The sequence below is a fragment of the Dasypus novemcinctus genome, chromosome 23 (genome assembly GCF_030445035.2).
Source record: "Dasypus novemcinctus isolate mDasNov1 chromosome 23, mDasNov1.1.hap2, whole genome shotgun sequence".
Taxonomy (NCBI): domain Eukaryota; kingdom Metazoa; phylum Chordata; class Mammalia; order Cingulata; family Dasypodidae; genus Dasypus; species Dasypus novemcinctus.
Window position 1 is genome coordinate 5,822,462 of NC_080695.1, and position 26,360 is coordinate 5,848,821.

The following is a 26,360-nucleotide window of genomic DNA, read 5'->3' on the forward strand; positions in this document are numbered from 1 at the left end:
TAAACTCATTTATGAGTTCTAGAAGCTTTCTTGTAGACCTCTCAGGGTTTTCTATGTATAGGATCATGCCATCTGCAAATAATGAAATTTTGACTTCTTCCTTTCCAATTTGAATGCCTTTCATATCTGGTTCTTGTCTCGGTTCTCATGCAAGTACTTCTAAGACAGTGTAAAATAGAAGAGGTGATAGTGTTCATCCTTGTCTTGTTCCTGATCTTGGAGGGAAAGATTTAAGGATTTCACAGTTGTAAATGATGTTGGGTGTAGAATTTTCATATATACTCTTTACCATGTTCATAAAATTTTCTTGTATTCCAATCTTTTGCAGTGTTTTTATCATGAAAGGATGCTGTATTTTGTCAAATGCTTTTTCTACATCTATAGATATAATCATGTGATTTTTTCCCCTCCAATCTGTTATATGGTGTATTGCATTGATTGATTTTCTTATGTTGAACCATCCTTGCATACCCATAATGAATCCCAGTTGGTCATGGTATATAATTCATTTAAAGTGTTGTTGAATATGGTTAGCAAGTATTTTGTTGAGGATTTTTGCGTCTAGGTTCATTAGAGAAATAGGTCTGTAATTTTCCTTTCTTGTGGTGCTTTTGTTTGGCTTTGGTACTAGGGTAATGTTGGCATCATAGAATGAGTTAGGTAATGTTCCTTCTGTTTTGATTTTCTGGAAGAATTTCAGCAAGTTTGGTGTTAGTTCTTTCCACAGTGTTTTGTAAAATTCAGTTGTGAAGCTGTCTGACCTGGGGCTCTTCTTGGTTGGGAGGTTTTTAATGACTGATTATATCTCTTTACTTGTGATTGGTTTTTTGAGATCATCAATTTCTTCTTTCATCAATATAGGGTGCTTATGTGGTTCTAGGAATTTGTCCATTTTCTCTGAATTGTCATTTTTGTTGGAAAATAGGTTTTCAAAGTGTGCCCTTATGATAGTCTTTATTTCTGTGGGGTCAGTGGTGATATCTCCTTTCTCATTTCTTATTTTGTGTTTTTTGTATCTTCTCTCTTTTTTTTTTGTTAGTCTAGCTAAGGGTTTGTAAATTTTATTGATCTTCTCAAAGAACCAGCTCTTGGTTTTGTTTATCTCTTCAAGTGCTTTCTTATTTTCTATTTCATTTTAGTTCTGCTCTTGTCTTTTTTCTTTCTTTCCTTTTTCTGAGGGGATTCTTTGTTGTTTTTTTACTAATTCCTCAAAATGTGCAGTTAGTTCTTCAGTTTTGTTCTTTCTTCTTTTTTGATGTATGGATTTATGGCTATAAATTTCCCTCTCAGTACTGCTTTTGCTGAATCCCATAAATTTTGGTATGTTGTGTTAGCATTTTCATTAGTTTCTAGGTAATTATTAATTTCTTTTGAGATTTCCTCTTTGACCCACTCTTTCTCTAAGAGTGTTCTCTTTAATTTCCATATCTTGGTGTGAAATCTGGGCCTCTGGCCCTTGCAGATTTCCAGCTTCACTCTACTGTGGTCAGAGATATTATTTTGTATGATTTTGATCTTTCTGAATGCATTGAACTTTCTTTGTGACCTAGCATATGGTCTCTCTTGGAGAATGATCTGTGTGCACTTGAGAAAAATGTATATTCTGCTGTATTTGGGTGTAATGATCTGTATATGTCTATTAGATCCAGCTCCTCTAATATACTTTTCAAAGTTTTTACTTTAATGATTCTCTTTTGAGATGTTCTGTCCAAAGTTGATAGTGGTATTAATTGTAGAGGCATCTATTCTTTCACTTACTTTTTCCAGTGTTTGCCTCACGTATGTGGAGGTGCCTTTATTAGGAGCATAAATATTTATGATTTTTCATTCTTCTTGAAAGATTATCCCTTTCACTAATATGTAATTTCCATCTTTGTCTCTCACAATTGTTTCACATTTAAAGTCTATTTTGTCTGATATTAATAAAGCTGCTCCTGCCTTTATTTGGTTATTGTTTACTTGTAAAATTGTTTCCAGCCATTCACTTTCAACCTCCTTGAATGTCTGAGTCTAAGATGTGTTTCTTGTAGACAGCATATAGAAGGGTCATATTTCCTTATCCAATCCTCTAGTCTGAATCTTTTGACACATGAGTTTAATCCATTCACATTCAGTGTTATTATTTTGAAGGAATTATTGATGTTAGCCATATTTTCTTTGGACTAGTGTTTGTCTTTTTTTTTTTCCTTCTCTTTTTGTCTTTTTTGTTGCTCTTACACTCTCCTCCAACTCTACCTCTCCTGTTTTTTCCTTTCTTCCTGCAGAACTCCCTTTAGTATTTCTTGAAGGGCAGGGTTCTTGTTGGCATAGTCTTTCAATTTCTGTTTATCTGTGAAGATTTTGAACTCTCCATCATTTTTTAATGCTACCTTAGCTGGGTAGAGTATTCTTGGTTCAAATTTTTTTCTTTTAGTACTTTGACTATATCATACCACTGCCTTCTTGCCTCCATGGTTTTAGGTGAGAAATCAGGACTTAATCTTATGGTGCCTCCCTTCTATGTGATGGTTCTCTTTTCTCTTGCTGCTTTTAGAATTTTCTCTTTGTCTTGAGCATTGGATAATTTGACAAGTATATGTCTTAGGTTAGGCCTGTTGGGAATTATGGTGTTTGGGCTGTGTTTTGCTTCCTGGACTTGTACACCCATCTCCCTCAGTAGATTTGGGAAGTTTTCACCCATTATTTCCTGCAACACCCCTTCTGTCCCCTTTCCCTTCTCTTCTCCTTCTGGGATGCCTATAATACTTATGTTTTTGTGTTTTGCATAGTCATCCAGGTCCCTAAAACACAGCTGGATTTTTTCTATCTTTTTATCGATCAATTCTACTATCTGTTTGATTTCAAATGTACTGTCTTTCATGTTGCTATTTCTCTCCTCTGCCTTTTCTAACCTACTGCTATTTGCTTAGAGTGTATTTTTGATTACTTGAACTGTGATGTTCATCACCATCATATCTTATCTTTTTTCATATTTCTGCTATTTCCTAAGTGTTTTCTTCATATTGTTAATCTCTTCATTTTCTTCATTTAGTTGGTCTCTGATATATCGTTTGAGATCTTTAATTACTTGTCCGATGTTCTGCTCCCCTTCCTGGTGTTTTGTTTGTTCATTGGATTCAGTCATGTTTTCCTGATTATTGGTTTGGTTTGTAGTTTTTGTTGCTGTCTGGTCATCATTTTATCTTGATGGTTTTAATCAGTTCCTTAGTTTCTTTTTCTAGTCTTGTGGATTAATTAGTTGTTGTTTGTGCATAAGTGTTATGATTTCTCTTTGTCACTTTGTTCTTCTTACTATATTTTCTTATTGCTGGCTAAGTTCTCTTTGAAGGAAAATATTAGGGCTAGGGAAAGCAAAATGAGTAAGAAAAATGTATAAAGTAGTATTGGTAATAAGGAGCAACAATGTGAGATCTTGGAGAAGGGATAGTAGACTCATGTAAGTTGTGTAGCATTATAACAGTAAGTAGAATACCTATAATGAGACAGTCAACTGAATATGGTAAAGAATATAGTATGAATTAAAAGGCCAGTGTTTTCATGAGAGAGGGAAAGAGAAAAGAAAGACAATAATATCAAGAGTGGGTAAAAGACAGAAAACAGAACAAAGGTATTAGAAATAAAAAGTCAGGCAATTTGGGGGCCAAAGAAAGGGAGGTGGAATGTAAGAGAAACAGTAGATGATGGAGGATAGCAAGATGTGGGGGAAAGGGGTAGTGTAGGTCCCCAAAATCAATACACACTGAAAAGAGGAAATGGAGGATGAGGAAACAGAGCAAATGTGAAGTGCTCCCTGCAGCACCTATTATATAAAGAAAATAAAAGAAGAAAGAAGAAAAAGAGAGAAAAGAAAAAAAGAGAAGAGTAAAAGGGGGAGCAAAGAAAAGTGAGAGAAACAAGCAAGAAAATGAAAAAGAGAAAAAAACTAAATAAATGAAAAAGGACCTTGGGGGATAAAATGGGAGAAACACCAGGAGACAATGCAATATTAGCAACTGTGACAAAAAAAAAATACAAAGAACCAACATTTTAAGTTAAATAAAACACTTAGGTATCTGATCTTCCCCCTTTCTCCCTTCCTCACTTCTCTCTTTCCCAGGGCTTCAGGAAAGCTGCCTGAGAGGTCTGGTAGAGATACAAGTGGGCCCTTGTTGAACCAACTCAACACAGAAGACTATGACTCTTTATTTCCACCTACACCTCACCAGAACTCCCAATATGCTATTGGAAGCTTGGATAACACCTCCTATACTCCCTCCCCCTTAGGTGTGCCAGGAGAGGTCTAATTGATTTTTGAACTCCACCTTGTCACAGACCAAGTTTCCTATCCCAGGACTTTTAGGTAAATTGGGCTTCCTCAGCAGATTCATCTCTCCTTTCTTCCCAGACTCTCCCCAGGTCAGCTGGTACACTCCTCCAATCTCAAGGATAGAAAAAAACAACAAAAAATGCAGAGGGTTAGGGTAATCAAGGACCTCAGATGGATTTCAGGGCATGGTAGATTCAGGAATGGGAAGTCATGGTATTGCAGACTCAACGTGTGTGAGTCTCTGGAGTGTGATCTACCAGGGTTTAGGGGGTACAGACCTGGGAATCACTCATCTGGTTACCATGGGGTTTGGGAACACCGCAGTACAACAGAGTTTTCAGGGATCATTGCAGCTGGGTGCCAACCCTAAGGGGAGGCATCCCACCCACAACTTCTGACCTTCATGTCAGAAACCCAAAATTCCACCTCTTGCAAGAAACTCTTCTGTCACTGTCTCACCAAATTAACATCCAGACACCTCCTGCCCTGCAAGCACCTGAAACAGCCTGGTCCAGCAGGACTCTGACCCTATTCAGCCACTTCTTTGCAGGAGAGATTATGAGGTGCACTCACTCAGATGCCATCTTGCCCCACCCACAGCCCTCTCTTAACTTGAAGTGGAATGGACATCACCATCCCAGAATCCTCAGGATTGGGGAATGAACTGTGGACTAAAGTAGACTTACTGGTTTTCTGCTTTGACCTATTGTGATCCTAGCAGTGGAAGGAATTATATCATTGATGTGGAGGCAGTGGCCACTGGAGGTTCTGAGGGATGGAAGAGGGAAAACAGGGGTAATAAAGGGGCATTTTTGGAACTTGGGAATTGTCCTGAATGACATTGTAATGACAGAGCAAGCTAGTGTATATCTTGCCATAACCTACAGAATTATGTGGGTGAGAGTGTAAATAAACTAGAATGTAAACTTTAATTAATGCGTATTGGCAATGCTACAAAATGTGTTCCTCAATTGCAGTGGATGTACCACATTAATGAAGGACTTGTTAATGTGAGAAGATGTGGGATGTGTGGGGATTAGGGCATATGGGAATCACCCATATTTTTTAATGTAATGTTTATGTAATCAAAATATCTTTTTAAAAAAATAGGTGCAATATGTTGGCATTTTGGGGACATTGGAATTGTTCTAAATGATGTTTCAGTGATGGATACAGGCCATTATATATCTGTGATAACTTACAAAAATGCATGGGAAAAAGTTTAAACTATAATGTAAACTATAATACACACTTAGTGACAATATTCCAATATGTGTTCATCAATTGCAACAAATGTACCACACTAATGAAGGATGCTGTTATTGTGGGAAATTGTGGGAGAGGAAGGAGTGGAGCATATGGGAATGTCCTACTTTTTTTTTTTTTTAAGATTTATTTTTTATTTTATTTCTCTCCCCTTCCCCCACCCCAGTTGTCTGCTCTCTGTGTCCATTTGCTGTGTGTTCTTCTGTGTCTGCTTGTATTCTTATCAGTGGCACCAGGAATCTTTGTCTTTTTTTGTTGCATCATCTTGCTGTGTCAGCTCTCTGTGTGTGCAGTGCCACTCCTGGGCAGGCCACACTTTTTTTCACGTGGCATGTCTCTCCTTAAAGGGTGCACTCATTGTGCATGGGACTCCCTTTCATTGGGGACACCCCTGCATGACACGGCACTCCTTGTGCACATCAGCACTGTGTGCAGGCCAGCCCACTGATGGGTTAGGAGGCCCTGGGTTTGAACCCTGGACCTCCCATGTGGTAGGTAGATGCTCTATCAGTTGAGCCAAATCTGCTTCCCTGTCTTACATTTTTTATTTAACATTTATATGATCTAAGTATCTTTTAAAAAATTAAACATTTAAAAAAATATTCTCATGAAACGTATGCTGAAATATGCATGTTTGGAATACATCTGGCAGTAAATATTGCATAAGTTGGGAGATAATGTTTGGGAAGTAGGTTTGAAGCAGGCAAGTTAAGGAATCAATAGACAGATCTGGAACCTGGCAGAAAAACCACCACCATTTAACATGTGGAAATTGGTACTCCCAAGATGGCTGCTGGAGAAACTTGCAAGAATCCCATTCTGAATGAGATTTCCTCTGAAGTCAGGAGAATCCCTGGATATTCTCCAGGGGCCTTATCATAGGTCCCTCCTGGGGGATTGATTGGTGGGGGAGTCAATCAAAACAGCAAACAGCTGGGACTACCCCCTGTCATTAGCAAAAGGGTGTGATAATGTTTCTAAATGGAAGTACAAAGGCCAACTGACCCTCTCTTGCCTTTTGACCCCTGTTCTTGCCTTCTGCCCACTGTTCTGGCCTTCTTCACCCCTCACCTGGATCAATACACAAGTAAACCTGGGGATTTATAATCTGTAATGGGGAATTGTAGTCTGTCAACTGTCTTTACCACTCTCCAGCCCCTTCCTCTTTACTTGGGCTCCATGATCTGTTATTTTCTCCCATTTCTGTTCTGACCATTCCCCAATAAGTTACTAGCCTAACTAACCCAGTTTTCTCTTGAAATTAATTTCTTATAGCTTAGCCAAGAACATAGAGAAAATCTGACAGGTTCAATGACTCCTTCAATGAAAAGGAGATTTCCTTGAACAGGTTTGCTGTTCATGTATGTAACTAACAAACTCTATGAAGAGGAAGTTTTGACAACAGTGAGGATCTGAATACTGAAGTGAGAGGTGACATTCCATGTAAATACCTAGGTGTGTTATGTAACCCCTAAGATACTCAAAATTGGGATACAGGAAGAAAAAATTCAAACTCTAGCTGTGTCTTTCAGTGGCCATATAAATTTGTCATTTTACTTCACCTCTATGAACCTTAATGTAGGACATTTGTTAAAGGAGCAAATTAGCCTTTATCATTTGGGGTACTGAGAAGATTAAAATTTTAAAATATGTAATTCTCCAAACTTGTTGAATATAATCACTTTCTTCCTGAAATTGAGGTACAAATGATTAAGTTAATCTTGGTTCTGATCAACCTCATAATAATTATATATATATATATATTAGTTTTTCTTCTTTTCTTTTAATAATACATATTAAGTTTCTTAGTTGATTTCCAAATATATTTGTGTGGGATGTAGAACTCAGTGTTGAGTGGGCTGCATTAAACATATAGAAGAATAAAGATGTTTTAGGACAAATGTATCCAGAAGGTCAGGTTCATGGTAGAGCAGAGAGGGAGAATCCAAAAATCAGAAATGCATGTGAGAGAACCAATGGTATCACACACACACACACACACACACACAAAAGTAATATTTATAATGGGAGATTCCACTCTGCTTCCTCTTATGGTGAGAACCCAATTCCAGATGTGATTTTTGTAAGGGATACCTATGTTTTGGAATCAGCAATGAATTAAAAGTCTCCAGTGAACCAGAGAGCATGTGTTGCAATTCTGTTGAGGCTCAGGGCCCAGCTGCCACATGGACAGTCCAGAGAGTCAAGTCTCCTGAGCATACACCAACCCCAGCACCTACCACAGGTTCAGTATGTGACAGAAGAGGCATGTGTAGAGAAGCCACATCTGAGCCCAACTCCATCACAGTCAGGACACAAGTTCCAAAGTAGGGCCCACTGACAAGGCACTGAACATGATCTGTCATGACTGTAGAACCTGGGTGTCTCTGTAGCTCCCAGCAGTACCACTATTTGGAGTTGTGTATACTTTTGCTTTCTCTGAGATCCTGCTGAGATGTGCATAAGTGTGATCCCTCTGATGACCTTCTGACTCATTTCAAAGTCCCTTAACCATATAAACTCATTTGTCTTCACCATTTCCCTCTTTTAATCAAGTCTTTTTCTAGTTGCATCACCAGCTAGTGTTCGGTAGTAATCACTTGACATCAGGAAGGCCCATCCCTGGGAGTATGTCCCATGCTGGGGGAAGGTAATGCATTTACATGCTGAGTTTGGCCTCAGCAAAGTTGTAACACCTGCTCTCAGGTTCATTGGACTTACCCAGGTCAGCTAACAGGGAGATGAGAATGGTCAACCAGCACACCAGGGAACTGAGAGTCTACAACTACAAGCAGGAGAATTCCTTCCAACAACCATGTGGGATCTAAGCACCCTCTTGATTTAGAGATGGAGTGGACATCAGGATGGAGGAATAAAATATGGATTAGAGTGTACTTACTGGTATTGTACTATAGAATTGTGACTCTAGCAATGAAAGAAACTATCATTGATGTGGTGACATTGGCTATGGGAGTTGGTAAGGGCAGGGAGAGGGAAGAAGAGGTGTGATAAGGGGACATTTTCAGGACTTGGAGTTGTCCTGAATGATATTGCAAGGACAGATGCAGGACATTATGTATCCTGCCATAACCCACTGAATGGACTGGGAGAGACTGTAAACTACAATTAAACTCTAACCCATGCTGTGTAGTGGTATTCCAAAGTAGATTCATCAAATGCAATGAATGTGTCACACTGATGAAAAAGGTTGTTGATATTGGTGGAATGTGGGCAGTGGGGAGTGGGAGTATTTAGGAACCTCTTATATTTTTACTGTAACCTTTTATGCAATCTAAATATCTTTATAAAAAGCTGTTACAAACAAAAAGAGTAAAACTGGCATTACATTTTCAAGACAAAGTCTCTGAACATCATGGGCTATTTAATACATGCAATTCATGGATTTTCATCTTTTTATCTATAATATGAAGATAATCATATCTTTATTAGCCAGAGAAGACAAGATCTCCAACATCTTGACCTTGGGAAAGGAGAGTCCTTCCTTATTTCTCTTGAGCATACCGTATGTTCCATTTCATTTGGGCAGGGGATACTCCTAGGTGAAAATTTTAGCATTCATGATGGGGGGTGGGGTACTAGAAAATTGTTGTCAAGACTTGAATCTTAAGACTTCTTTCTCCATTCTCAGCTTTGTTTTCCTTCTGCTTATCTGGTTGCAAGTGAAAATCCAGAGGAAGATATATGCCAGCCAAGGTTTTGGCAATGCAATCACATGTGAGTAGGTAATTCTTTTTTGCACCTCTGTTGCCAGCAGATGGGAAGATTTCTACTACTGGTGTGAATATTCCAAGTGTATTCAGGAGTTATTCAAGGATCTCATCTTAAGTTTATATATGACTCTTTATTAATTATGGTAAGTTAGGTATGGATCTATGAGTAATCTTCCAAGGTAATTAGAAGAGTTGGTTAAAGCTACCATTAAGGCTGTGTATTCTCTGAGAAGATTACAGAAGTTTTCTTTTTCTCACTCATGCATGGCCTCATTGAATAAATAATGAATTCATGGATCATGTTAGTGCTTAAGATTGGCCTGGCCATATGATGAATAATGGTGACAGAGGTGAATAAGAAGAGGTGTTTACAGTCAGAAGGGATGCTGAGGTTTCAGCTGTGCATGCAGTCAGCCCGACACTACAGGTACTAGGGTGTAGGGGTAAATATATTTGTCAGAAGCATATGAGAAGTTTTGTAAATTAAATGAAATTAGAAATAATGTATTTGTTTCCTCCAATTTTAATTTTCTTAAACTTTTGATGGAATATATTTGTACATTTTGAAATATTTTCAAAAAAGATTTATTAAATCCCCCTCATTGTTCACACACACTGTCTGTTCTCTGTGTCTCTTCATTGCATGCTCATCTTTTATTTAAAAGGAACCAGGAACTGAACCCAGGACCTCCCATGTGGGAGGGAGGCAACCAATGACTTGAGCCACCTCTTCTCCTGCTGGTTGTGTCTCTCACTGTGTTTCCTATTTGTGTCTCTTCATTGCATCATCTTGTTGCATCAGATTGCCATGCCAGGTCATCATATTGTCTCTTCATGGCATCATCTTGTGTCAGCACACTCTGCCAGCCCATAATGACAGCTTGTTGTCTTGCTCATCTTCTTTCGGGGGACACCAGGAACCAAACACAGGGCCTCCCGTGTTGTAGGCAGGAACCCCACTATTTGAGACACATACATTTTTCTTGAAATAATTTTTTAAAAACTACAGTTCTTCTTACCACCTTGGTCAAATTTCCCAACTTCAATTTTCTAAATTAAATTTATTCAAATTTTATAAATGGGTGTCATTATAGAATTATTTTTTCCTTCATTGTGGCTGTGGTTTCAGAAGCTGTATAATAGAGAGAATACAATTTATGTCTCAGTGAAAATTTTTAAAGATTAGTAAAGGCCAGAGGCAATGAACAGGAAAGTTTTCATCTTAGATGACATGAAGATAAAAGAAAGACAATGAAACTGGTCTTTGTACACCCCAGAAAGTTGAGATTGGGAGGCCTCCTACCACAGGAATAGTCAGTCTAAGGCCATGTATCAGTACACTCTCTCAGGTGTCCCTGTCTTGTGATACTGAACCATCTGTATTTATACATTACCATGTATACCTGAGCTATGTAGCACTGAGGAAATCAGGACTTACTGATTTGAAACTTATTTAGTTTTGCAGAATTCTGGTTATGTTTTCAAGGATCCCTGCCATTTTAATGAATAATAGACCCGTGAAGTGAATTTAGATAGAAAGCAATTGATACATTAACTTGCATTTGCCAAAATGCATAACATATTCTTAAATGATTTTATAAATGAGAGGAAAGTGAGCTCATCTATATAAGGGAGTAACCTAATCATATCCATCTTTTAAAATGATACATATAATTGATATTGCTTGCCTTATAATATCTGTAAATTTAATTAAAATTGTTGACAAATATTGATTTAGTTATTAATGCTCAAAGGAAAACTGAACAATTAGCAGAAAGGCATAATGACAAATTTATGGGGATATTTCCAGATGTATGTCATACCCTATGTCATGTGATTTTCTTTTACAGTGGGGTATTGTGGGTTCAGAGTGTATATGTGCCTGTGAGTGCATCTGAAAGGCAGATGAAAGTTCAGCATTGATAATGATGTTTCTGGAACCCCAACAACTTTTGAGTTTTATATACACAGTTTCTGCTTCTTTAGTGCTGTTATTTTGTACATCTCACTCAAGACATTGGTAAGGATAGCCCTGTGTGAACACAAATTACTGTGATTTTTTTAGGCATTAGTGACCTTCAAGGATGTGACTGTAGACTTCACCCAGGAAGAGTGGGACCTGTTAGACACAACCCAAAGAACGCTGTTCAGAGAAGTGATGCTGGAGAATATCAATAACCTGGTCTCAGTAGGTGAGACTCAAAATTTATCTACCACCTATATCTATCTTTTATCTATCTAACATCTATCTAATCTACCTATATATTCATCATAAATCATCTTTCATTTTTTAATTCAGATATCTCAATCAGTTTCTCCAAATTGTATAATCTTTCTTACATTATATTTTTATATTTTATACTTTTAATACATTTATGCTGTGCTAACAATCTCTAAATGAATTTGTTTCTTCATTTTTTATTTACATCAAGTTCACCCCAATAGAATTTAATCTTCTTGACCACAATTTAGTGTCTTTCTTGAATTTCAATTTCCAACAATCAGGGCTGTGCTGATATAAGTATTCTCCTCCAAGTGCTATGCTGAGGCTTCAGAACACAATAGTAGAAACATTGCATATATCCTTTTCCATATAAAATTTAGATCATTTTTTGAGAATTTATGTTAATTGGATTATTTTTGAACATAATATTCAATCACTTTGAAAACAGAGATTTCTCACCATTTAGAATATAGACAATTCCAGTCTCTCTTTTTATTAGTACATGGGTAACAACAAACAGTGGTTCTCATTGAAATGGGCAAAAGGTCAAGAGTTACAATTTCTGTTGAAATATTGTCAATGATCTAAGTTCAAGTTATTGCTGCATTGCTGACCTCCAGTGCTTACCCTATTCTTTGGTAACTTGTGATGTACATCATGATCATGCCCTGTTACAGTCAAAACTCAAAATCCTGTAACTTTTTTCCATACAAACAGGATATCAAGTCTGCAAAAGGGATGTGCTTTCCCAGTTGGAACAGGAAGAAGTGTCGAGAGAAGGAGTAGTTTTTCCTCAATACCAGAATCCAGGTGAGCTGTAAAGACCTCTGCATTAGAAGAGGGGTCTCATGATAAAGTATGTGCTTGAATATTTTAACTTCAGGATTCCTTAAGTGTGTAATGATTTCTTCAGTTTTCTTTGTATGAGTTATGATTTCTAAAATGTACCTCAAGATATGGGGAAATTTTAGTGACATGTGTTTGTTCCATACATTTCTCAAGCTTTATTGAGTGTCATTGGCATTGGGAAAGGGATATTCATTTATTATTGTAATTAAACTCTCACATAATAATCCTTTTCCTGTTCCTATTCTTGGAAGATATTTTCCTCTTTTTATTTTTATTTTTTTTTATTTTTATTTTTTTAATTAAAATTATTTATTTTTATGAATTACATTCAAAAAATACGAGGTCCCAATCAACCCCACTGCCCCCACCCCCACTCCCCCCACAGCAACACTCTCTCCCATCATCGTGAGACATCCATTGCACCAAGTAAGTACATCTCTGAACATCACTGCACCCCGTAGTCAATGGTCCACATCATAGCCCACACTCTCCCCCGTTCCATCCAGTGGGCCCTGGGGGGGTCTACAATGTCCTGTAATTGTCCGTGAAGCACCACCCAGGACAACTCCACGTCCCGAAAACGCCTCCACATCTCATCTCTTCCTCCCATTCCCCAAACCCAGCAGCCACCATGGCTACCCTTCCCACACCCATTCCACATTTTCTCTGTGGACATTGGATTGGTTGTGTCCATTGCACATCTGTGTCAAGTGGGGGCTTAGATTCCACATGGATACTGGATGCACTCCTCCTGCTTTCAGTTGTAGACACTCTAGGCTCCATGGTGTGGTGGTTGACCTTCTTCAACTCCATGTTAGCTGAGTGGGGTCAGTCCAATAAATCAAAGTGTAGGAGCTGAAGTCTGTTGAGGTTCTGGGCCTGGGTGTCTTATTATCAGTCCAGAGATTCAAATCCCCTAAATATATCTTAAACCCCAGCACCAACTACAATTCCAATAAAGTAGCATGCAAGTCTTGTGGGAAGAGATCCCCTCCGAGTTCAGTTCCATCATGTAGAAATACCAGCTCCAAAGAAGGGCCATCTGCCATGGCAGTGAACCCCATCTGCCATGACCATAGAACCCGTGGGTCTCTTTATCCCTCAGAAGAACCAATACCTGGGGCTGTATCTACTTTATCTGTCTCTTAGACTCTGCTCAGTTGTGCATAAGGGCATTCCTTCTGACAACCTCCAGACTCTTTTTTAGAGACTCATAGCCTTATAATCTCATTTCTCCTTTCCATTTCCCCCTTATATTAGGTCAAACAGCATTTTGAAGTCATGTTATTATATGTAGACAAGGATATTCTGCTGATCCGTATTGAACCTTTAATTCAAGGTCATTTTCTAGTTGCATCTTCAGCTGGTATGTGGTAGTGATCCCTCGGTGCCAGGGAGGCTCATCCCCAGGTGTCATGTCCCACGTTGGGGGGAATGCACTGCATCTACATGCTGAGTTTGGCTGTGAGAGTGGCCACATTTGAGTAACATGAAGGCTGTCAGGAGGAAACTCCCAGGCACAGTGCTACTCTAGGCCTTGTTCTTATTGCAGATGTATAGGCTCAAAAGCATAGCCATTAGTATCAGGAACCCACTGTTGGGCCCTCCTTCCTTCCTGGTTCTTGCCGTTGCCTCTGGCGGACTGCCGCTGCTCCCCAGGGTCCATGACCGTGACCCCCCCGGCCAGGTGCCCAGTACCCGCCCCCGCTGTTGTTTTTAATTGTTTCCACTATGAGTATATCTAGACATTACTATATACCCTGGGCATATGCCCTGTATAACTCCCTGTCAGCCATATATATCCTGTCAATAACATCCTATATCAGTATTCCTCTGCTGCCATTGTTGAACCACTCTATGATTCAAAACTTCCTGTAAAGTGAATCCCAACATAATGTCAGCTTCACAAGAGTCTTAGATCACCGAAATTCATATATACAATATATAGTACTTCCCAAGATCCACCATAAAACCTTTTCCCTTCCATAGCGATAATCTTTTAGCTTATTCATATCATATTTCCTGATACTGATGTACAGATTCCAGGACAATAGATTTCAAACAAGGTGACATCTGTGCTTACTATGTGGTCCATACTTTAGATTGTACAGTTTTCTAAATTTTTTAGTTATCCTATGTTTTGCCTTATGGTTTACAATATTAGTCTGTCGTCCCCTATATGTTTCTGGTGTAATATTACATGTTTTATATTCATCCTCGTGTACTCTCACAGAACTCCTCTCTTGCCCCCATATTCCCCTTGGTTCCTTCCATTCCTCATCCATTTTCCCCCTCCCCTTGAGGCCCACAACGCCAGCCAATCTCTATTTCCCAAGAAGCCCTGTCCAGAGATCCTTGCAGCAGTATTCAGGGCCTGACTTTCTCAACTGCACTAATGCCCTGGGAGCCATCCTTTCTCTCGAGAGATACAGTTCTCTCTATTTGATGGCATTAGTCTTCCCCAGGGTGTGGGTCCACATCAACTCTCACATCTTGGGTCTCTTCCCAATGGTACAACCCACCTTGGCAAAATGAGCCTTCAGCTATTCCCCCGGAGTCCGCCCCGCATCAGACCATACCCCCTGAGCATCCTAACCAGGTGTCCCTCCTACTTATACTTTGATACGATTTTCTCAACTTTTTGTTCTCAACGGACACCTGACACTCTCCCATGTTTGTATGTTGCCCCTCCCTCCCCCAAATTTTTGAACAATATTACCCCTCTTCCCATCCCCAGCCCCCCTCAAACCCACAAAGCCCCACCCAAAGGCAACCCCTTGCCCCCATTTTGTCCCTTCTTTTTGCTCATACTTACCGCCAGCTCATCACAGATTCCACCCCTGCAGACGTTAACTCACATCCTTTCTCCAACCCCCGCTTTCCTGTAAGCCTCTTTTCCAGACTCTAGCTCTCTGAGGCAGTTTGCTTATTTCATATCATTGAGGTCATGTAGTATTTGTCCTTCAATGCCTGGGTTGCTTCACTCAACATAAGATTCCCTAGATTCATCCATGTTATCACGTGTGATTGTAGTGTATTTGTTCTTACAGCCGAGTAGTATTCCATTGTGTGTATAGACCACATTTTATTGATCCACTCATCTGTTGATGGGCATTTGGATTGATTCCAACTTTTGGCGATAGTGAACAATGCTGCTATGAACATTGGTATACATATATCGGTTTGTGTCCTTGTTTTCAGTTCTGATGGGTATATACCCAGCAGTGGTATTGCTGGGTCATATGGCAGATCTATGTTTAGGTTTTTGAGAAACCACCAAACTGTCCTCCAGAATGGTTGGATCCTTCTGCATTCCCACCAGCAGTGGATGAGTGTTCCCCTTTCTTCACATCCTCTCCAGCATTTGTACTCTTCTGTTTTTTTCATAGCTGCCAATCTTATGGGAGTAAGATGGTATCTCATTGTCGTTTTGATTTGCATTTCCCTGATAGCTAGAGATTTGGAGCATTTTTTCATGTGCTTTTTAGCCATTTGTATTTCTTCTTTGGAGAAGTGTCTGTTTAAATCTTTTTCCCATTTTTTAAATGGGTTGTTTATCTTTTTGTTTTCAAGATATATGAGTTCTTTATATATGCAAGATATAAGTCTCTTATCAGATATATGGTTGCCGAATATTTTCTCCCATTGTGTGGGTTCCCTATTTACTTTCTTGACAAACTCCTTTGAGGTGCAGAAGGCTTTAATTTTGAGGAAGTCCCATTTATCTATTTGTTCTTTTGCTGCTCTTGCTTTTGGTGTGATATTCATGAATCCATTTCCTATTACAAGGTCCTGTAGATGTTTCCCTACACTGCTTTCCAAGATCTTTATGGTCTTGGCTCTTATATTTAGGTCTTTGATCCATCTTGAGTTGATCTTTGTATAAGGTGTGAGATGGTAATCCTCTTTCATTCTTCTACATATGGCTATCCAGTTCTCCAGGCACCATTTGTTGAATAGGCCATTCTCTCCCAGTTGCAAGGGTTTGGTGGCTTTATCAAATATTATATGGCTATATACATGAGGTTCTATATCTGAACTTTCAATTCAATTCCATTGGTCTGTGTGTCTCTCCTTATGCCAATACCATGCTGTTTTCACTACTGTAGCTTTGTAGTATGTTTTGAAGTCAGGAAGTGTGATTCCTCCTATTTCGTTTTTCTTTTTCAGTATGTCTTTGGCTATTCAGGGCCTCTTTCCTTTCCAAATAAATTTCATAGTTAGTTTTTCTAGTTCCTTAAAGAAGGCTGTGTTGATTTTTATTGGGATTGCATTGAATGTGTAGATCAGTTTTGGTAAGATAGACATCTTAATAATATTCAGTCTTCCTATCCATGAACAAGGAATATTCTTCCATTTATTTAGGTCTTCTTTGATTTCCTTGAACAGTCTTGTATAGTTCTCGGTGTATAGGTTTTTTACTTCTTTAGTTAAATTTATTCCTAAGTATTTGATTTTTTTTATTTACTATTGTGAATGGTATTTGTTTCTTGATTTCCTCCTGATCTTGCTCATTATTGGTGTACAGAAATGCTACTGATTTTTGCGCATTGATCTTATAACCTGCGACTTTGTTGTAGATCTCTCAGGGTTTTCTATGTATAGGATCATGTCATCTGCAAATAATGAAATTTTGACTTCTTCCCTTCCAATTTGAATGCCTTTTATATCTGGTTCTTGCCTCAGTGCTCGAGCAAGTGCTTCCAAGACAATGTTAAATAGGAGCGGAGACAATGGGCATCCTTGTCTTGTTCCTGAGTTTAGAGGGAAGGATTTCAAGATTTCTCCATTGTAAACAATGTTGGCTGTAGGTTTTTCATATATACTCTTTATCATGTTCAAAAAGTTTCCTTGTATTCCGATCTTTTGGAGTGTTTTTATCAAGAAGGGGTGCTGTATTTTGTCAGATGCCTTTTCTGCATCTATAGATATAATCATGTGATTTTTTTCCCTTCAATCTGTTTATATGGTGTATCACATTGATTGATTTTCTTATGTTGAACCATCCTTGCATACCTGGAATAAATCCCACTTGGTCATGGTGTATAATTTGTTTAATGTGTTGTTGAATACGATTAGCAAGTATTTTGTTGAGTATTTTTGCATCTAGGTTCATTAGAGAAATTGGTCTGTAATTTTCCTTTCTTGTGGTGTCTTTGTTTGGCTTTGGTACTAGGATAATGTTGGCCTCATAGAAGGAGTTCGGCAATGTTCCTTCTGTTTCGATTTTTTTGGAATAGTTTCAACAGGATTGGCGTTAGTTCCCTCCAGAATGTTTTGTAGAATTCACCTGTGAAGCCGTCTGGCCCTGGGCTCTTCTTAGTTGGGAGATTTTTAATGACTGATTCTATCTCTTTGCTTGTGATTGGTTTGTTAAGGTCATCAATTTCTTCTTTTGTCAATATGGGCCGCTTATGTGTTTCTAGGAATTTGTCCATTTCCTCTAAATTGTCATTTTTGTTGGAATATAGTTTTTCAAAGTATCCTCTTATGATAGTCTTTATTTCTGTGGGGTAAGTGGTGATATCGCCTTTCTCATTTCTTATTTTGTGTATTTGCATCTTCTCTCTTTTTTTCTTTGTTAGTCTCGCTAAAGGTTTGTCAATTTTGTTGATCTTCTCAAAAAACCAGCTCTTGGTCTTGTTTATTTTTTCAAGTGCTTTCTTATTTTCTATTTCATTTAGTTCTGCTCTTATCTTTGTTATTTCCTTCCTTCTTCTTCCTGTTGGGTTACTTTGTTGTTGTTTTTCTAATTCCGTCAAAAGAGCAGTTCTTCAATTTTTGCTCTTTCTTCTTTTTTGATATGTGAATTTATGGCTATAAATTTCCCTCTCAGTACTGCTTTTGCTGCATCCCATAAATTTTGGTATGTTGTGTTATCATTATCGTTTGTATCAAGGTAGTCATTGATTTCTTTTGAGATTTCCTCTTTGACCCACTGTTTTTCTAAGAGTGTGCTGTTTAATTTCCAAATTGTGATGTGAAGTCTGGGCCTCTGTCCCTTGCGAATTTCCAGCTTGACTCCACTGTGGTCAGAGATATTGTTTTGTATGATTTCGATCTTTCTGAATTCATTAAGCCTTTCTTTGTGGCCTAGCATATGGTCTATCTTGGAGAATGTTCCATGTGCGCTTGAGAAAAATGTATATCCTGCTGTGTTTGGGTGTAATGATCTATATATATCTATTAGATCCAGCTCTTCTAATATACTGTTCAAATGTTTTGTTTCCTTAGTGATTCTCTTTTGAGATGTTCTGTCCAGAGTTGATAGTGGTGTATTAAAGTCCCCCACTATAATTGTAGATGCATCTATTTTTTCACATAGTTTTTCCAGCATTTGTCTCACGTATTTAGAGGCACCCTTGTTAGGAGCATAAATATTTATGATCGTTCGATCTTCTTGACAGATTGTCCCTTTCACTAAAATGTAGTATCCTTCTTTGTCTCTCACAATTGTTTCACATTTAAAGTCTATTTTGTCTGATATTAATATAGCTACTCCTGCCCTTTTTTGGTTGTTGTTTGCTTGTATGATTGTTTTCCAGCCATTCACTTTCAATCTCCATGCGTCTCTGGGTCTAAGATGTGTCTCTTGTAGACAGCATATAGATGGGTCATATTTCCTTATCCAGTGTCCCAGTCTGAATCTTTTGATAGGTGAGTTTAATCCATTGACATTCAGTGTTATTACGTTCAGAGAATTATTTGTGGTAGCCATATTTTGGTTGGATTTGTGTTTGTTATACTTTGTTTTTATTATTATATTTTCCCCTTCTATTTTTGTCTTTTTTGTTGCTCTTCCACTCTCCTCCATCTCTGACTGTCCTGTTTTTTCCTTTCTTCTTGCAGGACTCCCTTAAGAATTTCTTGAAGGGGAGGTTTCTTGTTGATATACTCTTTCAGTTTCTGTTTATCTGTGAATATTTTGAACTCTCCATCATTTTTGAATGCTAGTTTAGCTGGATAGAGTATTCTTGGTTGGAATTTTTTTTCCTTTAGTACCTTGACTATATCATACCACTGCCTTCTTGCTTCCATGGTTTCAGATGAGAAATCAGCACTTAATCTTATGGAGCTTCCCTTGTATGTGATGGTTTTCTTTTCTCTTGCTGCTTTTAGAATTTTCTCTTTGTCTTGAGCATTGGATAATTTGACAAGTATATGTCTTGGGGTGGGCCTGTTGGGGTTTATGACCAGTGGAGTGGGCTGTGCTTCTTGGATATGTACATCTGTCTCTTTCAGTAGATTTGGGAAGTTTTCAGTCATTATTTCCTGCAACACTCCTTCTGACCCCTTTCCCTTCTCTTCTCCTTCTGGAATGCCTATAATACGTATGTTTGAGCGTTTTGCGTTATCATTCAGGTCCCTAAGTCCTATCTGGATTTTTTCTACCTTTTTATTGACCACTTCTACTATCTGTTTGATTTCCAATGCACTGTCTTCCACATCACTAATTCTCTGCTCTGCCTCTTCTAGTCTGCTGATATTTGCTGCAAGTGTATTTTTGATTTCTTGAATTGTGGTGTTCATTTCCATCATATCTGTTATTTTTTTGCGCATGTCTGCAATTTCCCCTCCAAGTGTTGTCTTCATGTTGTTAACCTCTTTCATTACTTCATCAAATTTGTCGGTGATAAATGTTTTGAGATCTTTCATTGCTTGTGCGAAGTTCTGCTCCCCTTCCTGATTTTTAGTTTGTTGATTGGATTCAGTCATGTTTTCCTGATTACTGGTTTGGTTTGTAGATTTTTGTTGCTGTCTTGTCATCATTTTTCCTTGACGGGTTTAATCAGGTCCGTAGCTTGTTTGTCTAGTCTTGGTGATTAATTAACTGTTTTTTTTTTTTGCATAAGCGTTATATCTTCTCTTTGTCACTTTGTTCTTCCTATTCGAATTTCTTATTGCTGGTTAAGTTCACTTTAAAGGAAAGTATTCGTGCTGGCGAAAGGCAATTGTGTAAGGAAGGAAAAAGTGTAAAGTAGTATTTGTGATATATGTTAACAAAGCATCAATATGAGTTCTGGGAGGATGGAGGTTAGATCATGTAAATTGTGTAGAGTTCTAGTAGTAAGAAAGTACCTATAATAAGGTAGACGACTGAATATGGGAGGAATATGGTACGTACTAAGAAGCTATTGTTTTCGTGAGAGAGGGAAAGACATAAGAAAGGTAATCGTTTCAAGGGCAGATACCAGATGGAAAACTAAACAAAGGTATTAGAAATTAAGAGTTAGACGCTTAGTGGATCAAAGAAAGGGAGTTGGAATGTAGGAGAGATAGCAGATGGTGGAGGATATCAAGTTGTAGGGGAAAGGGGTTAGTGTAGATAGCCTAAATCTATTCACAGAGAACTGAGGCAGTGGAAGATGAGGAAACCCAGTAAATGTGAGGTGTTTCCTGCAGGACCTATTGTATTGTTAAGATAATATAGAATAAGAAGAAGATCGGGGACAAGAAAGAGAGGATTTAAAAAAAAAAAAAGGAAAAAGAGACTTTGGGGGATACGGTGGGAGAAAATACTAGGGGATAATGCAATGCCAGGAATCAGAACCTTTAAAAACTTGAATAAAAAAAAAATAGAAATAGAATAAAAATAAAAGCAAAACAAAATAAAATAAAGAAGAAAAAACGCAAACTTTGAGGGCTAGGATATTCAAGGGCCTCAGATGTCAGATGAACCTCAGGGTGTGGTGGATTCAGGGATGGACAGTCTGAGGTATTAAGGCCTCAAGAGTTGTGAGTCTCTGGTGTGTGGGCCGCCAGAGTCCAGGGAACTCAGACCTGGCAACTTCAAGTCCAGTTAACGGGAATCCTGGGAGCACCACAGTGCATCACAGCCTTCAGGGATCCCCGCAGCTGGGTGCCAGCCCTATGGGTGAGGTCTCATCCACAAGCTCTATCCTGTGTTCTGTGTCCTACAATTCACTCACTAGAGTCTATTATGTGGATATATCACCAATTGAGTTCAGGAACCCTCCCACCCTGTGGTCCCCAGGAACGTCCACCTGGGTGCTCCTCTAGGCTGCAGCCAATTTAATGACTCAGATAAAATATCCAGATCCGGGGGAAGGGCTCCAGCCAGAAACGCTAATAGCAGAGTCCAAACCCAAAATTCCCACACTTCGCAAAATATTCCCCTAATCAGGTTCCAAACGTCTGGCACCCCGTGAGACCCTGGTAACGTCTCTTTGTTGCTATCACTTTGAGACTGCTGTAGTTCCGCAACAGGGGTGGGGGGGTGGAGGCATGGCTCTAGGCGGAAACACTATTGTTTGTGTCTGCAATCACAACTTCCCCCCGCTTTGCCCTAAAACCCCCGTCTGTCAGCCCAAATGGGTCTGCAAGCACCTCTCTTCCCACAAACCCCCAATAGGCCTCCCAGGGCCCACAAACTCCCCAGTACTGCAGAGGCTCCAAAAAATAAAAATAAATTAATTAAAAAACAAAAACAAAAAAAACACAAAACCAAAGAACAGAAACCCCTCCGCAGGCCCGTCTCCGGCCTCCGCTGCCCGCCGCCGAGGCCTGGACCAGCTCCGCCCGGCTCTGTACGCCCCCGTGGCCCGGCCCAGCTCTGCCTGCCACAGCCCGCCGTGGAGGCCTGGACCGGCTCCGTACGCCAGGCCACCACGGCCTGGACCGGCTCCGCTCGCTGCAGCGGCCCAGCTCGGCTCCGGTGTCCACCTCCCGCCACCGCGGCCTGGACCGGCCCCACCTGGCTCCGTACGCCGCCGCGGCCCGGCCCGGCTCTGCCCGGCTCTGCTCGCTACAGCGGCCCGGCCCGGCTCCGGCATCCGCCTCCCGCCACCGCGGCCTGGACCGGCCCCGCCCGGCTCCGCACGCCGCAGCCCGCCGCCGCGGCCCGGCTCGGCCCCACCCGGCCCCGCTCGCCGCCCGGCAGCCCGGCCCGGCTCCGCCCGGCTCCGCTTGCCACCGCAGCCGCGTCCCGGCCCAGCTCCGGCATCCGCTGCTGCACCCCGGCCTGGCTCAGCCCCACTGCACGGCACTAGATGCCTCGGCTCTGCCTACCCAAGGAGGGAATCCTCTACAGGTAGCTGGGATCTCCGTGTATATTTCACAGAAGGATCCTCTCTGTTACCTTCCCTCCAAATGATGTCCAGACACCTCCGGGCCAGCAAAAATCCCGAAACAATCCGGTCCCAAAGAGACTCCAATGCCGCCCAGCCGATTCCCTGCAGAAGACCCTAACAGGGATGTTCACTCAGCCGCCATCTTGCCCCCTCCCATTTTCCTCTTTTTTACCTCACTGACATCCCAGCTTTTTTCTCACATTCCATGTCTCAAAATCCTTTCTGACTGTGATGTCCTAGAATTATTTATGACTTTGATATTCTTTCCCAGTTAATTGTGAATGTGGGAAACATACTGAAAAGGATATTTGGAACTTTTAAAATTTTTCTTCCCCTGGTACTATTCTAAAATTTTATTCTGCTTTTTCCAATCTCTGCAGGGAGGAAATGTGCCTTTAAAACATGGGAAATGATAGAAATGGTATTCAGTAAACCTACCTATAGGAAAGACACTTCTAAAATCATGTCATTGGTAAGTTCAATTTTGTAAACCCTAGTGTTCTAAATAGATACCAAAGGATGGAATAAATTAGGAATTCTGTAAATCATGAAATTATAATTAATGTTAGAATTAAGTGCTAATCCAGCAAAAATTTGTGATAGTTTCAATTTTTGGTAAAAACCTAAACAGAAACTCTAACTTGAGTTCACATAAAAATCGAAATTGCATAAGCAGGTTTCATGAATGTAATCTTTGAAACATCATGAACCTCAAAATTGATCAGATAACTCTGCAATTAGATTTTTATAATAGAGAAAATCTATGTGTATGGAATAAAATACTTTTTATATGAAACCAGCATGGCAGATATTTTAATTGGATAATATCACTTGTGGATTAGTCTAGGTTTCATATCTAGGGAAATGTAGGAATTCATTTAAATGTTCAGAAGTTTTACAGTCTCTCATCTGATTCCCCACAGCACAGATCTCACACCCAGAAGAATTCCTTTAAATGTATTTCTTTGCAAGAAGATTCCCCTCTCACATCCATAGTGACCCAATATGCATTGATTCACTTAACAAAGAAATCCTATTTCAGGAAACCACCTCCAGCAGTCCTCAGTGACTACTCATATTTTAAACAACATCACCATACAAGTAAATCATATGAATACTACCAAAATGATAAAAACTGTATCCAGTGCTCTGAACTCAGGCAATACAATGTAACTCCCATTGGAGAGAAAACCCACGAATGTCACCTAGGTGGGAAAGCCTTCACTACATCCTCTTCCCTTAAACAGCATGAGAGATGTCACACTGGAGAAAAACTGCAAGAATGTCATCTCTGTGGGAAAGGCTTCATTACATTATCTTCCCTTAAACAAAATAAGAGATGCCACACTGGGGGACAACCATTTGAATGTCATCTGTGTGGGAAAACATATAGTCATTATATTTCCCTTAAATATCATGAGAGAACTCACACTGGAGAGAAACCCCATGAATCTCATCTTTGTGGGAAAGCCTTTGTTCAACCATCTAACCTGAAACAACATGAAAGAACTCACACTGGAGAGAAACCCCATAAATGTCATTTTTGTGGGAAAGCCTTCATTCAACTATCTGACCTAAAACAACATGAAAGAACTCACACAGGAGAAAAATGCCATGAATGCCTTCTATGTGGGAAAGCTTTCAGTAATCGTAGGTCTCTTCAACAACATGAAAGAACTCACACTGGAGAGAAACCCCGTGAGTGTCATCTTTGTGGGAAAGCCTTCAGTGTGTATAGTAATCTTCAAAAACATATGAGCACTCACACTGGAGAAAAACCCCATGAATGTCATCTTTGTGGGAAAGCCTTCCTTCTAAAATCTACCCTAAAGCGACATGAAAGAACTCACACTGGAAAGAAACCCCATGAATGTCATCTTTGTGGGAAAGCCTTCCTTCGAAAATCTGCGCTAAAACGACATGAAAGAACTCACACTGGAGAGAAAACCCATGAATGTCATCTTTGTGGGAAAACCTTTGCTCAACCATCTAACCTGAAACTACATGAAAGAACTCACACTGGAGAGAAACCCCATGAATGTCATCTTTGTGGGAAAACCTTTGCTAAACCATCTAACCTGAAACTACATGAAAGAACTCACACTGGAGAGAAACCCCATAAATGTCATTTTTGTGGAAAAGCCTTCATTCAACAATCTAACCTAAAACAACATGAAAGAACTCACACAGGAGAAAAACCTCATGAATGTCTTCTATGTGGCAAAGCTTTCAGTAATCGTAGGTATCTTCAACATCATGAGAGAACTCACACTGGAGAGAAACCCCATGAGTGTCATCTTTGTGGGAAAGCCTTCCTTCGGAAATCTACCCTAAATCGACATGAAAGAACTCACACTGGAGAGAAACCCCATGAATGTCATCTTTGTGAGAAAGCCTTCCTTCGAAAATCTACCCTAAAACAACATGAAAGAACTCACACTGGAGAGAAACCCCATGAATGTCATCTTTGTGGGAAAGCCTTCATTCAATCATCTAACCTGAAACAACATGAAAGAACTCACACTGGAGAGAAACCCCATGAATGTCATCTTTGTGGGAAAGCCTTCCTTCAAAAATCTACCCTAAAACAACATGAAAGAACTCACACTGGAGAGAAACCCCATGAATGTCATCTTTGTGGGAAAGCCTTCCTTCATTCATCTAACCTGAAACAACATGAAAGAACTCACACTGGAGAGAAACCCCATAAATGTCATTTTTGTGGGAAAGCCTTCATTCAACTATCTGACCTAAAACAACATGAAAGAACTCACACAGGAGAAAAACCCCATGAATGTCTTCTATGTGGGAAAGCTTTCAGTAATCGTAAGTCTCTTCAACATCATGAGAGAACTCACACTGGAGAGAAACCCCATGAGTGTCATCTTTGTGGGAAAGCCTTCATTCAACTATCTCACCTAAAACAACATGAAAGAACTCACAGGAGAAAAACCCCATGAATGTCTTCTATGTGGGAAAGCTTTCAGTAATCGTAAGTCTCTTCAACATCATGAGAGAACTCGAACTCACCCTGGAGAGAAACCCCATGAGTGTCATCTTTGTGGAAAAGTCTTCAGCCAATATACTAGTCTTCAAAAACAATTGAGAATTCACACTGGATAGAAACCCTATGAATGTTGTCTATGTGGGAAAACTTTCACTTTTAGTTCTGTCCTCAGGAAATGAGAGAATTCATGCTGGACAGAAATCATAATATATGTGTCAGGAAACATTAATTATTCTAACCTTGGACAACAGGAGATTACTTAAACTGGAGAGAATCCCTATGAATGCCAGATATTTGAGAAAGCCATCAGTCAATATTCTTTAAATGTAAAAACTCACAGTATAATAGTTTTCAGTATGAAAGAGACTTCAGCCAGAGATTTAACCTTTAAACATACCAGAGAACTCACATAGTGAATAAACTGTTTTTAATCTGTTCAGTAGTTCCTGTAGTCATCCATACTACTTCAATAGCTTCCATGTATACTATAAGCCCCTGATCCCCAACCATTTTTTACTTATTATCATTTATATATTTGTGTACTGAGTGTACCAAAGGCTTTATTTATCACTACCTTTTTTACATTTGCATTTATGCACTTGTAGAAAGCAAGATATGGAGTTACACACCTAACAATACAATACAATAATACTGGTGCTAACATTACACAAATGGTTCTAGTTACATCATCAGCTGGTACTTGGTAGTAATCCCTTGGTGCCAGGGAGGCTCATCCCCAGGAGTCATGTCCCATGCTGGGGAGAAGGGAACACATTTACATGCTGAGTTTGGCTTTGAGACTGGCCACATTTGAGGAACATGGAGGCTCTCAGGAGGTAACTCTTAGGCACACTGCAGCTCGAGGCCTTGTTCTTATTTCAGGTGC

The 26,360-nt window shown here is 39.6% G+C and overlaps 1 protein-coding gene across 3 annotated transcripts in view; it reads left to right on the plus strand.

The window, feature by feature from the left end:
• The window catches only part of LOC101415991 (zinc finger protein 14-like), a 38,895-nt gene extending 12,986 nt beyond the window's left edge, over positions 1 to 25,909 (plus strand). For 2 of the 3 annotated variants that reach the window (XM_058285644.1, XM_058285645.1), the window contains 5 exons: positions 9,222 to 9,307; positions 11,369 to 11,495; positions 12,245 to 12,337; positions 22,848 to 22,939; positions 23,391 to 25,909. In XM_058285644.1, the coding sequence (XP_058141627.1) occupies positions 9,275 to 9,307; positions 11,369 to 11,495; positions 12,245 to 12,337; positions 22,848 to 22,939; positions 23,391 to 25,427 (2,382 nt within the window). In that variant the 5' untranslated portion in view covers positions 9,222 to 9,274 and the 3' untranslated portion in view covers positions 25,428 to 25,909. The remainder of the gene's footprint in view (positions 1 to 9,221; positions 9,308 to 11,368; positions 11,496 to 12,244; positions 12,338 to 22,847; positions 22,940 to 23,390) is intronic. The other variant, XM_071211121.1, reaches the window with a different exon arrangement.
• The last annotated feature ends 451 nt before the right edge of the window (positions 25,910 to 26,360 follow it).